The sequence below is a fragment of the Vulpes lagopus genome, chromosome 7 (assembly GCF_018345385.1).
Source record: "Vulpes lagopus strain Blue_001 chromosome 7, ASM1834538v1, whole genome shotgun sequence".
Taxonomy (NCBI): domain Eukaryota; kingdom Metazoa; phylum Chordata; class Mammalia; order Carnivora; family Canidae; genus Vulpes; species Vulpes lagopus.
Genome location: NC_054830.1, coordinates 129,421,498 through 129,437,480, shown reverse-complemented (window position 1 = coordinate 129,437,480; position 15,983 = coordinate 129,421,498). Strand labels below are relative to the sequence as shown.

The window sequence follows — 15,983 nt, the reverse complement described above, 5'->3', positions numbered from 1 at the left end:
TATGTGAGGGGGCAGAGAGAGAAGCAGATTCCATGCAGGATGCAGGGCTCTATCCCAGGATCCTGAGATCAGGACTTCAAAGTCAGATACTTAACCAACTGAATCATCCAGGCATCCCAAGAGACACTTTAATAAATAAAAGTTCTTGGGGATCCCTGAGTGGCTCAGTGGTTTGGTGCCTGCCTTTGGCCCATGGTGTGATCCTGGAGTCCTGAGATTGAGTCCCACATTGGGCTTCCTGGATGGAGCCTGCTTCTACTCTGTGTCTCTGCCCCTCTCTCTGTTTCTCATGAATAAATAAAAATCTTAAAAAAAAAAAAGTTCTAATACATTGTTAATAATAATATACAGACTGTATTCTTGGATCTTAATCTAAAACAATTAGACATTAACAACAAAACAATGACTAAAACCCCCTCATATCTTGGAAATGAAACTAAATGGCATATTACTAGAACTATTGAGCTAAAAATCTAAACCAGAGGAATAATTATGAAATACTCAGAGGTAAAAGCTAGTGAAAACATTATGCAATATTGTGTGGTACTGAAGATGTACTGAGTGTAAGATGTGTCTTAATTTTATATACTACTAAGAAAGAAAAACCTGGTACTTGGAACACATCATGCCACTGACTCTAAGATGCATCTAGGTTTCAGAGATGCTAAGATGTGAAAAATGTGCTTCTTAGATGATATGCTTTTGTTAAAATTTGAGGACCACAACTAAAGCTGCACTTGCGGGTAATTTTTAACTTCAAATGACATTTTTGTTATTTATTTTTATTTTCTTAAGTAAATTCTGCCGTCAGCGTGGGGCTCAAAGTCATGACCCTGAGATCAGGAGTCACACTCTACTGATGGAGCCAGCCAGGCACCCCCATATAACATTTTTTATGATATTAAAGAAAAGATAAAACGGATAAGCCAAGCATGCATTTCAGCAGGTGAAAATGAAGTACAGAGCAAACGCAAAGAAATCAGAAAGAATATAATAAAAGGGGGGAAATCAATGAAAAACATTAAACGATAGACAATACAGAATATTAGGAAAAGAAGGTGGTTCTTTGAAAAGATTATTAGAGAAGACACTTCCGGCAAGAAGGGATACAGAAAACACAATCCAAGTAAGAAAATCCTGAATGAAAGAGATTTAAAAACTCTGTAAAAGAACATTATAAACAGCTCTGAGCTAAAACATTTGAGAACCTAAACAAAATACATTTTGTAAAAAATATATCACAACTGTCCAGAGAAGAAATAGAAAGTACAAATAGGTTAGTAAGCATTTAATAAATTGAAATGGTCATCAGAGTCTCCCTGCTCCCAAAGCCTCAGACCCGGGAGAGTCCTGTTACAGAGGTGGGTTCTCAAAACTCTTTGAGAACAGACATTTGTTATCTTATATGAATAATTCCAGAGAAAGCGAGCTTTAAGAGAGCAGGAAAGCTTACGGTGCCAGTCCAACCTTCTGAAGGCAAATAAGGTTAGTAAGAGGAAAGATAACTAGAAGTCCACCTAAAAAATAAACATCTATATTATATACAAACTATTGCTAATGGTACTGAGTCTATTTAAATATATCATAAGCAGGTAGGATTCCAGGAATGTTAATCAATATAAATTACAACACAAATAAAGGGGGAAAAAAAAGAGTATGATTATCAAAAGAGATACAATACAGGGGAAAAAAAGCATTTAATAAATCCAACACTCAATCATGATAAAACTTCTGAGCAAACAAGAAACAGAAGTGAACTGCCTTAACTCACTGAGGATCACACAGCAAACATCTAGCAAGCATTACAGCTAATGGAGAAGCTTTTAAATACATTCCTTTTAAGATCAGGACCTCAAGTTTGCCCATGGTTTCTGCTACTGCGTAATGTAGTCTTGGACAGCCTGGCCAATGCTCTAAGAAACAAAAATTGAGGGTAAAGAAATTAAACTCTATTTACCAATGATATGATCAATTACACCTAAAGCCAACAGATCAACAGAGAACTGTCAGGTCCTCGTGATGTGCAAGGCTGCTAACAGAAGATCAAGCGCGCAAGCACACGAGCTCTTTCCTGTATCAGTAAGACCAACCTAGATGATACAGCAAAATAAGGCACAGTCACATGAGCAACAACAATTATAATCCAGGAACTCACCTGGAGAAAATGTAAGACACTTATCCAGTAAAAAGGACACACACACACACACACACACACAAAGAGAGAGAGAGAGAGAGAGAGAAAGAGTATGTGACTAAATGAAAAGCTATCCCATACTCTTGGGATGGAATGACTTTATATACTATGGAGATCAATTTTTTCTCGAGTTAACCTATAAATCCAATGTAATCCCCATTTATGAAATTCAGTTGAATTTTTTTTTTTTTAAATAAATTTACTCTGGGACCTCCTACCTCAATCCTGGGCTCCAGTCCCACCTGCCCCTGCTGCTTGTACTGCTCCAGCCTGTGGGTCCAGTCACAGCTTGGTTCAGGCTGGATATTTTAAAACATTTTTTAAAAAACTCTTTATTAGGGACGCCTGGGTGGCTTAGTGGTTGAGCATCTGCCTTCGACTCAAGAACATGATCACAGGGTCCTGGGATTGAGTCCCACATTGGGCTCCCTGTGAGGAGCCTGCTTCTCCCTCTGCCTGTGTCTCTGCCTCTCTCTCTCTTTCTCTCATGAATAAATACATAAAATCTTTTTTTTTTTTTAATACATAAAATCTTAAAAAAAAAAAAGATCTCTTTATTTGAGACAGAGAGAGAGAGCACGCACACACACAAGTTGGGGAGGGGCAGAGAGGGAGAGAGAATATCCCAAGTAGACTCCCTGCCAAGTGTGGAGCTCAAATCCCACAACCCTGAGATCACGACCTGAGCCAAATCCAAGAGTCAGATGCTCAAATGAACTGCCCAGGTGCCCATCAGCTTGATTTTTAAAAGGAACTTTATAAACTGTTCTAAAATTTGCGTCAAGAATAAAGGTTTACAAATAGAGTCAATCTTAAAAAAAGGAGGGGGAGGGAATAGGGGGCAAGGAGGGCAGGCTTGTCCTCTGTAATGGGTTGAGTTCTGTACCTCTCAAATCTGTACATGGCAGTCCTAACCCCTAGTACCACACAACATGACCTTATTTAGGAAGTGGGCCATCATGGACATAATCAGTGAAGATGGCATCACTGTGCAGTAGGGTGGGCCCTTAATCCAGTATCACTTGTGTCCTTGTTAAGAGGGGAAGTATGGACACAGTCATGCCTGCAGGATGGTATGTCAAGTGAAGGATTACATATGGTGGTCAGCAACCACCATGAGCCAAGGAGCCAGGGGTGCTCCGTCCGTTCTTCCTCACAGCTCCCAGAAGAAGGCGACTGTGCTGACACCCAAAGACAGACTTCTGGGCTCCCGACTGCAAACCAATGCAGCTCTGTCAAGCCACTTGGTCTTTGGTACTTCGTTACAGCAAGCCAACAGACATGAAACTTACTACACAGAGCTGTGCTGATTAGGTAACTCAAAACAGGTAGACAGACTCAAGAGAGACCTCAGGGGCAGTTCCCCTCACATAGGAACCTGATCTACGATCAGGGTTGGCACTGCCAATGTGAACGAGAAAAGAGAGGATTAGTTTTATGGTGGCTGACTGTGTAGAGAAAACCAAATGCAGATCTGTAAGACTGAATATGAAAGTTAACTCTAGATACTTTCAGAAACCTATCTGTCAGGTTCATCAAACTAGTGTAGAATGTCTTTGACACACAGGCTTGGGAAACGGCTTCTTAAAATCCCAACTTCAGCCCATGACGTGAAAAGTTAGCACACCTGGCTACATCAAAAATAAGGACTTGAGGACACCAGAGGAGGAGGAGAGGGGATATACTGTATTCGAGGAAGTAAGGGACTGATATCCAGACTACATGCAGAATTAATGCTAATCGGAAAGGACAAGATAAGGGGAGGCTCTAAGACGGTGATGCACAAGACTGTAACCTCTCCTCCTCCAGACACACCAAACCTACACCAACACCTACTGTGATTTCCCCCTAAGATCATAGGGCTGACCAAACAGTTTCTGCATGCCAAACAGAGGGACCACACGGAGAAGGGCAGGAGAGGTGGGGACACAGGACGGTAACCCAACCCTGGTGCTGTACCTGTGGCAGGGTGGGAGAGCACCAATTGGCCTGCGTGCATGTGCACCTGCCCTGGGGCATGGGGAAAAGCTGCAGTTTAAAATGGTAGCTGGATTGTGCTGGATTGTGGGTGAACTCCCAGAGCATCTGCCAGGCTCTGGGGGAGTTTGCTGGAATGCTCCCCAGTTGCTGGGGAGCAGGCGCTGGTGAGGACCATTGTTGATGGTCCCCCTTCACCTTGACAGCACAAACAGCAGTGTGGTCCAGCCATTCTGGACAGCCCAACACCTCAGTGAGCCCCAGTTCCCCAGCTCTCATCAGCCCTCAGCGTCCCCGAGGGGCCCTCCCAAGCTCCAGCTGTCCTGCCAAGGCGGAACCAGTGCAGCACACACTGGACACCCTGGATGGTGCCTGCTACAGCTCCAGCTGTCTTGCCAAAACAGGCCTATACCTGCTTTGGCTCTATATGACTTGCCAGGGCACCCACTGCCCAGAGCACCCTAGGACCCCACCTTCTGCCTTGTCTATTCCCACTTCAGCCATCCTACCTGGCCCTCCACCCCATGTGGAGCCCTTCAGGACCTCCTGGCCTGTACCCATTTAAGCTCCAGCCATCCCACCAGGATCTTCACTATGCAGAACATCCTGGGACCACCCCCTCACTTCTTGGAGTACCTTGGGGCCCCCTGGCCCATGTCCTTCATCAGCTCCAACTTCCATGGAGTGCCCTGGGAGCCCCAGCACACGTGCTTGATGAAGCCCCAGCACAAGACCTCAGACACACACAATCTACACAGGGCACAGTCCTACACAAGGTCAGTCACCTCTTTAAGACTTGAAGAGGTAGCTATTCTGCCTCATACACATAAATAAGCACAGGAAGTCAAACAAAATGAGGAAACAAAGGAATATGCTCCACATGAAAGAACAAGCCAAAACTTTAGAAAAATAACTAAATGAAAGGAAGGTAAGCAGTCAACCTGATAAAGAGTTCAAAGTAATGGTCATAACGATGTTCACCAGACTTGCCAGAAGAGTGGATGAGCTCAGGGAGAACTTCCACCAAAAGAAATTTTATTATTTTTTTAAAATTTTTTTTAAAAAGAAATTTTAAAAAAGGAACAGTAAGAGTTGAAGAATACAATGACTGAAATGAAAAGTATACCAGAAAGACTCAACAGAGATCAGGGGATGCAGAAAATCTGGCTCAGTGATCTCCAGGAGAGATAAAGAATTTCTCAGACAAACAGAAGTGAAAGGAGTTCATTATGCTTAAACCAGGCTTACAAGAAATATTTAAAGGAGCTTCTTTGGTGGAAGAGAGGAGGCCATTACTACAAGTAAGAAAATTATGAAAGGGAAAACTTTCACTGGTAAAAGCAAACATAAAGTAAGGGTTGGATCAATCAGTTATGAAGCTAATAAGAAAGGTAAACAAGAGTAGTAAAGGCAATTATATCAGAAAGTAGTTAAGGGATACATAAAATAAAAGGATATAAAATACATCATATACATAAAAAGGGAGTAAAAGTATAGTGATACATATATATATTATTGTATATATATATAATTGTATATATTATTGAAGCTCAATTTGCCAACATATAGTATAACACCCAGTGCTTATCCAATCAAGTGCCCTCCTCAGTGCCTGTCACCCAGTCACCCTATCACCCAACCCAAAATATAGTGATTTTTAGAATGTGTTCAAACTTGACAGACCTTAATAGACCTTAAGAGAACTTATAAACTGTTTATATTCAGAATGTTATATATGAGTCTCATGGAACTACAAATCAAAAACCTACAACACGTACACAAAAAGTAAAGAGAAAAGAATGTAAGCATAACACTGTGGAAAGCCATCAATCACAGGGGAAGAAAGCAAGGAAGAGAGAGGGACGCCTGGGTGGTTCAGCGGTTGGGCCTCTGCCTTTGGCTCAGGGTGTGATCCCACAGTTCTGGGATTGAGTCCCACACTGAGCTCCCTACAGGGAGCCTGCTTCTCCCTCTGCCTGTGTCTCTGACTCTCTCTCTGTGTCTCTCATGAATAAATAAATGAAATATTTGAAAAAAAACAAAAAAGGAAGACAGAACTACAAGAATCAACAGAAAACAATGAATAAAAAGGCAGTAAGTACATACCTGTCAGTAAGAACTTTATTCTTTATTCTATTTATTTTTTAAGTTGTATTTATTTATTTTAGAGCGAGAAAGAGCACATGAGCATGGGGAGGGGCAGAGGAAGAGGGAGGAGCAGGCTCCCCACTGAGTAAGGACAGCAACTTGGGGCATGTTTTCATGACCCTGAGATCACGACCTGAGCCAAAATCAAGAGTTGGACACTTAATTGAGCCACCCAAGCACCCCTATCAATAGTAACTTTAAAATATTTTATTTATTTGAGAGAGAGTGGCATGAGAGTATGCATGCAAGCAAGGGGGAGGGCGAGGAAGGAGGAAAGAATCTCAAGCAGACTCTGTGCTGAGCGTGGAGCCCAATGCAGGGCGTGATCTTACAACCCTGAGATCATGACCTGAGCTGAAACCAAGACCCGGATCCTCAACTGACTGAACCATCCAGGCACCCCATCAGTAATAACTTTAAGTGTATATGGTCTAAATATGCTCCAATCAAAAGACATAGGGTGACGAATGATAAAAAAAACAAGACCCATCTATATGTTGTCTTCCAGAGACTCCCTTCAGACCTAAAAACATACACAGATTGCAAGTGAAGGAAGGGATAGAAAAACATACTGCATGCAAATGGAAGCAAAAAAACCCAAATCAAACCAAGAACTGGGGTAGCAGTACCTCTTTCAGACAAAATAACGTTACATAATGATAAAAAGGGATCAGTCTAGCAAGATGAGCTAACAACTGTAAATATCTGTGAACCCAACACGGGAACACCGACTACAAAGAGCAGCTATTAACAAACATTAAGAGAGGACTGATTAAAAAAAAAAAAAAAAAAAAAAAAGGGACTGATAGTAATACAATAGTTGGGGACTTTAACACCCTACTTAAATCAATGGATAGATCATCCAGGCAGAAAATCTATAGGGAAACAGAAGCTTTGAGTGACACACTGGAGTAGATGGACTTAACAGATACATATAGAATATTCCATCCTAAAGCAGCAGAATACACATTCTCTTCAAGTGCACTTGGGACATTTGCCAGGAGAGATCACATGTTAGGCCACAAAAGGAGTCGCAATAAATGTAAGGAGTCTGAAATCATACCAAGCATCTTTCTCCACCACAATAGTATGTAACTTGAAATCAATTACAGGAAAAAACCCAGAAGAAACACAAACATGTGGAGGCTAAACATGCTACTAACAACAAATTGGTCAACTAAGAAATCAATGGAGAAATTTAAAAAAGTACCTGGAGACAAATGAAAGTGGAAACACAATGGTCCAAAACCTTTGGGATGCAGCAAAAGCAGTTCTAAGAAGGACGTTTATTTTTATTTTTATTTTTTTTTCAAATTTTTATTCATTTATGATAGTCACACACACACAGAGAGAGAGGCAGAGACACAGGCAGAGGGAGAAGCAGGCTCCATGCACTGGGAGCCCGACGTGGGATTCGATCCCGGGTCTCCAGGATCGCGCCCTGGGCCAAAGGCAGGCGCCAAACCGCTGCGCCACCCAGGGATCCCAAGAAGGACGTTTATAGTGATAAAAGCCTCCCTTGAGAAATAAGGAAAAATCTCAAAACCAACAATTTAACCTTATACATAAAGCAACTAGAAGAAGAGCAAAAGCCCAAAGTCAGTACAAGGAGGAAATAATAAAGAGTGGATATAGTGAAACAGAGACTAAAAAAAACAATAGAAAAGATCACATGAAACCAAGAGCCAGTTGTTTGAAAAGATAAAACTGATCAATTTTTACCCAGACTCAATGAGAAAAAGAGTGGGCTCAAATAAATAAATTCAGAAATGAAAGAAGAAAATAACAACTAACAGCACAGAAATACAAAGGACTGTAAGAGGGAGGCCTGGGTGGCTCAGTGGTTGAGCTCTGCCTTTGGATCAGGATATGATCCCAGTTCGGGGACTGAGTCCCACATCAGGCTCCTTGTAAGGAGCCTGCTTCTCCTTCTGCCTATGTTTCTGCCTCTCTCTGTGTCTCTTGTGAATAAAATAAATGGATTCTAAGAAACTTATGATCGTCTAAGAATGAATCAGGAAGAAATAACCAGTTTCAAAGTGGTGAAACTGAATTTGTAATAAAAAAAACTCCCAACAAACAAAAGTCCAGGACAAGATGACTTCACAGGGGAATTCTACCAAATAGTTATTTATTTATTTTTATTTTTATTTTTTTTCAAATAGTTATTTAAACAGAGTTAATGCTTAATCTTCTCAAACTCTTCCAAAAAACAGTAGAGGAAAGAAAACTTCCAAATTCATTCTATCAGGCCAGCAGTGCCCTGATACCAAAACCGGAACAGAGGTACTATAGATCAACATCCCTGATAAATACAGATGCAAACATCCTTCAAATATTGGTGAACTGAATGCAACGAGCTATTAGAAGGATTATTCGCCACACTCAAGTGGGATTTCAGGATGCAGAGCTTGCCTGATATCTGTAAATCAATCGTGATACAACATATTAACAAAATGACGGGTAAAAACCATACGATCATCTTCATAGATGCAGGAAAAATATTTGACAAAATATAATATCCATTCGTGATAAGAACTCTCAACAAACTGGGTTTATTCCATCTCTTTTTTTATTTTAAAGATTTTATTTATTTATTTATTTTTCAAGATTTATTTTCTTCATGAGAGAGAGAGAGAAAGAGGCAGAGATAGGCAGAGGGAGAAGCAGGCTCCCTGTGGAGAGCCTGATGTGGGACTCGATCCTGGAACCCCAGGATCACGACCTGAGCCTAAGGCAGATGCTCAACCACTGGAGCCACCCAGGTGCCCCTACTTATTTATTCATAGAGAGAGGCAGAGACACAGGCAGAGGGAGAAGCAGGCTCCATGCGGGGAGCCCGACGTGGGACTTGATCCCAGGTCTCCAGGATCACACCCTGGGCCATAAATGACAGAACCACAGCTGAGCATCAGACTCAGTGGGGAAACACTGAGGTTCCTTTAAGGTCAGAAACAAGACAAGGATGTCCACTCTTCCCACTTTTATTCAACAAAGAACTAGAAGTCCTAGCCAGAGTAGTCAGACAAGAAAAAGAAGTAAAAGGCATCCAAGTTGGTAAGAAAGAAGTAAAATTGACACTATTTGCAAATACATGATACTCTATACAGAAAACTTGAAAGACTCCACCAAAAACCCGTTAGAACAGATAAATGAATTCAGTAAGGTTGCAGATAAAAAATTAATATACAGAAATCAGTTGTATTTCTATATTCTAATAACAAGCACAAAGAAAAATTAAAAAACCACCCATTTACAATTGCATCAAAAATAATACAATAGGAATAAACTTCCCCAAGGAGATGAAAGACCTATATTGTGAAGATTATAAGATATAGATTAAAAAAACTGAAGATTATAGAAAGACCATGCTCACAGATTGGAAGAATTAATATTGTTAAAATATCCAGAATCTGTAGACTACCCAAAGCAGTCTAGAGATTCAATGCAATCCCTATCAAAATACCAACAGTATTTTTCATAGAACTAGAACAAATAATCTTAAAATTTGTATGGAACTACAAAGGACCTCAAATAGCCAAAGGCATCTTGAGAAAGAATAAAGCTGGAGGCACTGCAATCCCAGATTTCAAGCTATACTACAAAGCTGTAATAATCAAAACAGTATGGTACTCAAATGAAAACAGACACCTAGATTGATGGAACAGGACAGGAGAGCCCAGGAGTAAATCATATGGTCAATTAATCTACGACAAAGGAGGCAAGACCATATAATGGGGAAAAGACCGTCTCTTCAACAAATGGTGCTGGGAAAACTGGACAGCTACATGCAAAAGAATGAAACTGGACAACTTTCATACATCACAAAATGGATTAAAGACTTAAATGTCGGGGGCAGCCTGGGTAGCTCAGTGGTTTGGTGCAGCCTTCAGCCCAGGGCCTGATCCTGGAGACCCAGGATCGAGTCCCACATCAGGATCCCTGCATGGAGCCTGCTTCTCTCTCTGCCTGTGTCTCTGCCTCTCTCTCTCTGTGTGTGTCTCTCATGAATAAATAAATAAAATCCTTTAAAAAAAAAAAAAGACTTAAATGTCAGGCCTAAAACCATAGAGCATAGATTGCAATCTCTTGGCACATTGGCCTTTGCAATATTTTTCTGGCTAAAGACAAAGTACAAACAGACTGTTGGGATAACATCAAACTACAAAGTTTTTGCATAGTGAAGGAAGCCATTCAACAAAATAAAATAGCAACCTACTGAATGGGAGAAGATATTTGCAATTATGTCTGATAAGGAGTTAGTATCCAAAATATACAAAGAACTCCTACAATAAACAAGAACAAAACCAATCTGATTAAAAATGGACAGAGATACCCGAACAGGTGTTTTCCTACAGAAGATATCCACATAGCCAACAGCAGGTGAAAAGATGCCCATCATTACTAACCATCAGGAAAATGAGAATCAAAACCACGCTGAGATGTCACTGGACACTGGGGACAATAGCCAGTGCTAAAAAGACAAGAAATGACAAGTGCTGGTGGAGGAGATCAGCTTTCTGATGATCTGTTTGCTGGCCTGGTGGTTGCATTTGGGACCAGTCACAGATGTTCTTCATGCCTGACTCGTGGTTTCTTTGACGATACAGTCCCCTCAGTCATTGTATCTGCTGTTTATTTCCCCTCAATCCATGTGTCGGTGACTACAGTTTACTGCTTCATTTATTAAACACAGTTCTTGTGCCTGCCTCACAGCACTGTGTGGGCAGGGGCGGGTTGTAAACTGGTGCAGCTACTGTGAAAAACAGTCTGGAAATTTCTCAAAAAATTAAAAATAGGGGACACCTGGGTGGCTCAAGCAGTTGAGCATCTGCCTTTGGCTCAGGGCATGATCCTGGGGTTCGGGATTGAGTCCCACTTCAGGCTCCCTGTGAGAAGCCTGTTTCTCCCTTTGCCTATGTCTCTGCCTCTCTGTGTCTCTCATGAATAAATAAAATCTTTAAAAACAGAAATATTATATGATCCAGTAATTTCATTGGAGAAAACACAAGTTCAAAAAGATATCTGCACCACTACATTCGCTGCATTATTTTACCAAGGACAAGATGTGGAAGCAGTCCAAGTGTCCATCGACTGATGAATGGATAAAGAAGAAGTGGTCCATATATAAAATGGAATATTAGTCTTTGAAAAGAATGAGACCGGGACAGCCCGGGTGGCTCAGTTTAGCGCCACCTTCAGCCCAGGGCCTGATCCTGGAGACCTGGGATTGAGTCCCACGCTGGGCTCCCTGCATGAAGCCTGCTTCTCCCTCTGCCTGTGTCTCTGCCTCTCATGAATAAACAAATAAAATCTTAAAAAAAAAAAAAAAAAAAAAAAAAAAAAAAAAAAAGAAAGAAAGAAAAAGAAAAGAATGAGACCTTGCCATTTGCAACAACATGGATGGATCTGGAGGGTATCATGCTAGGTGAAATAAGTCAGAAAGTCAAAGACAAAAACTATGATTTTCCTACTATATGTGGAATCTAAAAAACCAAACAAACCAGAAAAAGACTAAAAAATACAGAAAACAAACCAGTGGCTTCTAGAGGGGCAGAAGGTGGGAGAGGTAAAATTTCCACTTCCAAATTAAGTAAGTCATAAGGATGGAAAATATAGTGCAGGGAATATAGTCAATAACCATGTAATTGTGTCATATGGTAACAGATGGTGACTGCACTTATTGTGACGAGCACTGTGTAACAGAACTCGATTCACTATGTTGTACGCCTGAAACTAGTGTCAGCTATACTTCAATTTAAAAAAGAAACAAGGACAAGAAACACGACCCAGCAAGAACAGGAAACATGAATGGCTAACAAACATATGAAGGGACGCTAATACTTACTAGGCTGACAAATGCATATAAAACAAGCATGCTCACAATACAGATGTGGCCAGACAGGGCTGGAGGGGACGGTGTGTACTGGTGCAGTCCCCTGGAAAGCAACACAACTGGGCTTCCACAAACAAGGACACAAAGGAAGTGTTTGTCCGGCAGGCACTCCACTTTCTATCTGCTAGAGACCCTCCCAAGCCCCCTGGGGGGATGTGTACCCCAGTGTTGGTTTGTGCCAGTGGAGTGGCAGGAACAGAACATTGTCGCAGTGGGAACGGGCAAGAGGCAGTGATGCATATACCAGGACTAACCACTTTGAAGCCCAAACCAGATACACCCAAGATGCATGTAGCTCTGAGGGGGAAAAAAGATGAGATGAGAGCCATGCACAATACCACCTATATAAATTAAAACGCACATACTCAAAATGATGTGTGTTTTAGAATGACAAATACCCATACAAAAATAAACATTGTGGAATATGGGCCCAAAAGGACAAGGATGAGAGTAGGCATGAGGATAAAATAAAATGGGAAGTGTTTCATTATAGCGTACCCTGACCTGAGGGACAATATCAAATCCCCTGCCCCTGAAACCCAGCCGTACAAGAGGAAAGGTGGGGGGTGTGCTGCTGCCCCAGGAAATGTACTGCACGCAGCACTGACTCAGCAGTCCAGGGCTGGGAGCGTCCAAGCAGCTGTACAAGCCCAAGAGCCGGTGATCGTTGTTAATTATGGCAGACAATTAGCAAAAGTGTCACTTGCCCAAACCTGGAATTCACACCAAGTGTGCGGGGGCTGCAGGGGCAGTGGCTGTAGAGAGCCAGAGAGCTGGTCTGGGTGGCAGGGCCTACCGTCTGGACAGGGGCCATGAGTGAAGGGTTTGCAGAGAGGTGGGACAGGAGCAGAGTCCAAGGGCAGGGGCATGACAGGTTAGCAAAGCCACCTGCTTCTGTGCCCTGAAGTGAGTGAGAGAAACCACAAAGTGAACACTGAAGGTCCCAGGACACCCTGCAGTAGAGATCCGAGGTACAGGAAAGGAAAGCACCCCTTGGCCTATTGTTGCAGATCACTGACTACTGATAGGAGGGAGGGAGGGACTAATGGAGTGAAGCAGTGAGGCAGGTACACGGGACAATGACCTGCTCACTGACACCCAGATGAGGGGAAACAGACGGAGACAATGACTCGGGGGACTGCATTGCAAAGAAATCATGAGTGGGGCCTGAAGACATCTTGTGACTGTTTGGTCCTTAAGACAACCGCAGGCCAGCAGATAGACACTGCCGTGCAGCCAGCCACTGGGAAGGCCGCACTCCCCGAGAGCCCACTTCCTTTTTTTTTTTTTTCTGAGCCCACTTCCAATGGGCCATGGAGATGGTGGACCTCTCAGGGGCCAGAGGTGGGCTGACTAGTTCTTCAGCCGACAGAGGAAGGGGAGCCAGATGTGCCAACAAATGGAGCTCCCGGTACCCTGGGCAGCCTTCACGGTTCCTCCCCAGCCGACCCAAAGATGGCCACAGCTGGCTGGGGTCTGCCCTGCGTGTCCCTCATTTCCCTTTGCAAACAGGCACCTGGCAGTCCTGTTTCAGCTCTACTGTCTGATGCTGGGTGGGATGGGTTAACATGAGGAAAATGGTTCGTCTTATGGTTCGAACACAGGCCTCCCAGGCTCTATGGGGAGTGCTGCCTGTCACCCAGGGGCTGTGGATGGTGAGGATTCTGGGACTGGATGGGACTTCCAGGAGCTCAGTGGGGCTGATGGTGGTAGTGACAACCAGGTCTCCCAGCCCTGATGCTACCCCCTTTCTGGCTGGCAGCCCAGACATGGCAGCCCCATGGCCCCCTCATAGCCACGCCTGGCCATGCTACCTCGCCCTTGGCTGTGCAATTGAACGGAATGATGTGTCCAACTTCTCTGCTGTTGTCTGGGAGGAAATCCTGCTCTGGATTTTTGCTCTTCTCTCCCCTTCGGGTGGCAAGAATGGCACCCACTAGAGTGGCCTGGACAGCTAGAGCTGCCACGAACCGGGGTCCCTGCATAGCTATGAGGAACAAGACTGCTGGTCTGGAATGCTCTCTACTTTAGGGTCTGCTAAGTTATTACAGTGGTATGGTTTTCCCCTGACGTGCATTTAATATTAAGTTTACAGACTGGCCCAAAGCAGAAGAAAACACAGATTAAAACAGAGAATGTGTCAGGAGGGAACACAGTGAAACTGTTTCCCATTTTCTCTCTATGCTTTAATTTCCACGGCTGCTATTATGATAATGTCAGTTATATAACAGTTTAAAAAAGGCAGGGCAAAAGAACACGTGTGTCTGCCCTCACGCCTTCTCTAACACAGATGCAGGAGAGTCAGAGCACAGCTAGGGAGGAGGAAGTGGGTCAGTCTGAACATTAAAAACAGAAAAGAGAACTTCAGAACAAGAAAGAAGTTTGGAGAAGGACAGAGGATGATCCCAGGGACTGCACAGCTTCTGGGCAAGGAAGCTCTGCCATCTCAGATGCTACTTTCAAACTGTGGCATGATTCCTTGGAGATGACAGGAGAGGCGACCTGCCAGCTGCAAGGCTGGAGACCCAGCTAGATGAACATCACGGCAAAGCCTGAGAAGGCAATACTAACTTCTAGGGCGCCTCATTCCGCTTCTCCATCTCCTCGGGGCAGACACATGATAGAGACAGCGAAGGGAAAGACAGGCCAGGTTCAACTTTGGATTCAGAAGACACTGTTCCGTTTTCAGGCCTATGTATTAGCTGTGCCAATCCGGGCACTTGACACAGTCACTGGGTTTGACCCTGTCCTTAGGCCCCCCACCCTGTTACAAACTTTTCTTGGGGACCACTGGGAGGCTCAAATAACCTAAGTGCAGGGAGGTGCGACAGGGCCTAGGGACCAGGCCTCGCAGAGGTGTCCTCCTCTCTCCTGCAGAAAGAATGGGGATGGACGTAAAGGCAGCATGCAACAAGCAGCAGAAAGCCAGCCTGCGGTACGGACACGCAGCCCACTCCCACCTGAACTTTGTGGAACATCTGTAAATTAATGGCTTTGACTTCTTCCAGCTGCTGGCGGAGGGCAACCAGGGTGTCCTGTTTCTCATGGGTGTCCTTCTCTAGCAGCTTCATGGCAATTTCCATTTCTGTCTTCATTCCAATCTGTAACTCCAGTTCTTTTTCCAGTTCCTTCAGAGCATATTAATAAGGCAAGTGTTATTGAAGTAGACAGAGAGATATATTTTTCTAAGGTGTCTCTTGGGCAGGGCCAGAAATACAAACCCCAAGTCAGAAGAGGTTAGGGAGATCTAGGAGAGTCTGTCTGGAACAGAACTGGATTAAATTTTTCCCTTTTTCTCATTTTATAGTGACTGGCTCTGTAGCAGTCAACAGAAAGCTGGCAGGGACACCTGGGTGGATTAGTGGTTGAGCATTCGGCTTTGGCTCAGGTCGTGATCCCGAGATCAACTGGGCTCCCTGCATGGAGCCTGCTTCTCCCTCTGCCCGTGTCTCTGCCTCTCTCTCTGTCTGTCTCTCATGAATAAATAAAATCTTACAAAAAAAAAAAAAAAGAAAAAAAAAAGGCAAGCTGGCAGGTGGCACTCTGAGCCTCAAGTTCTACCAACAATGTTCTTTAAACCTGAAGACCAGGATGCACAGTCTCAGAGAATGTCTGCCCAACAATGCAACGCTGCAATGCTGGAGTTTTGGGACTGTGTTGCTAGATTATGGCAATAAGGGTGTGACCATGTTGAACCAGCTCCGTCCTGGTTAATTCAGGACATATGTCTCCACATTCGTGCAACGAAGCAAAGAAACAAAGCATGTC

General features: G+C 43.3%; 1 protein-coding gene across 5 annotated transcripts in view; it reads right to left on the bottom strand.

Annotated features, from left to right (window-relative positions):
• RUFY1 (RUN and FYVE domain containing 1) overlaps nucleotides 1-15,983 on the bottom strand; it is a 60,597-nt gene that overhangs the window by 10,405 nt on the left and 34,209 nt on the right. For all 5 annotated transcript variants that reach the window (XM_041760971.1, XM_041760972.1, XM_041760973.1 and 2 more), the window contains exon 11: nucleotides 15,176-15,343. In XM_041760971.1, the coding sequence (XP_041616905.1) occupies nucleotides 15,176-15,343 (168 nt within the window). The remainder of the gene's footprint in view (nucleotides 1-15,175; nucleotides 15,344-15,983) is intronic.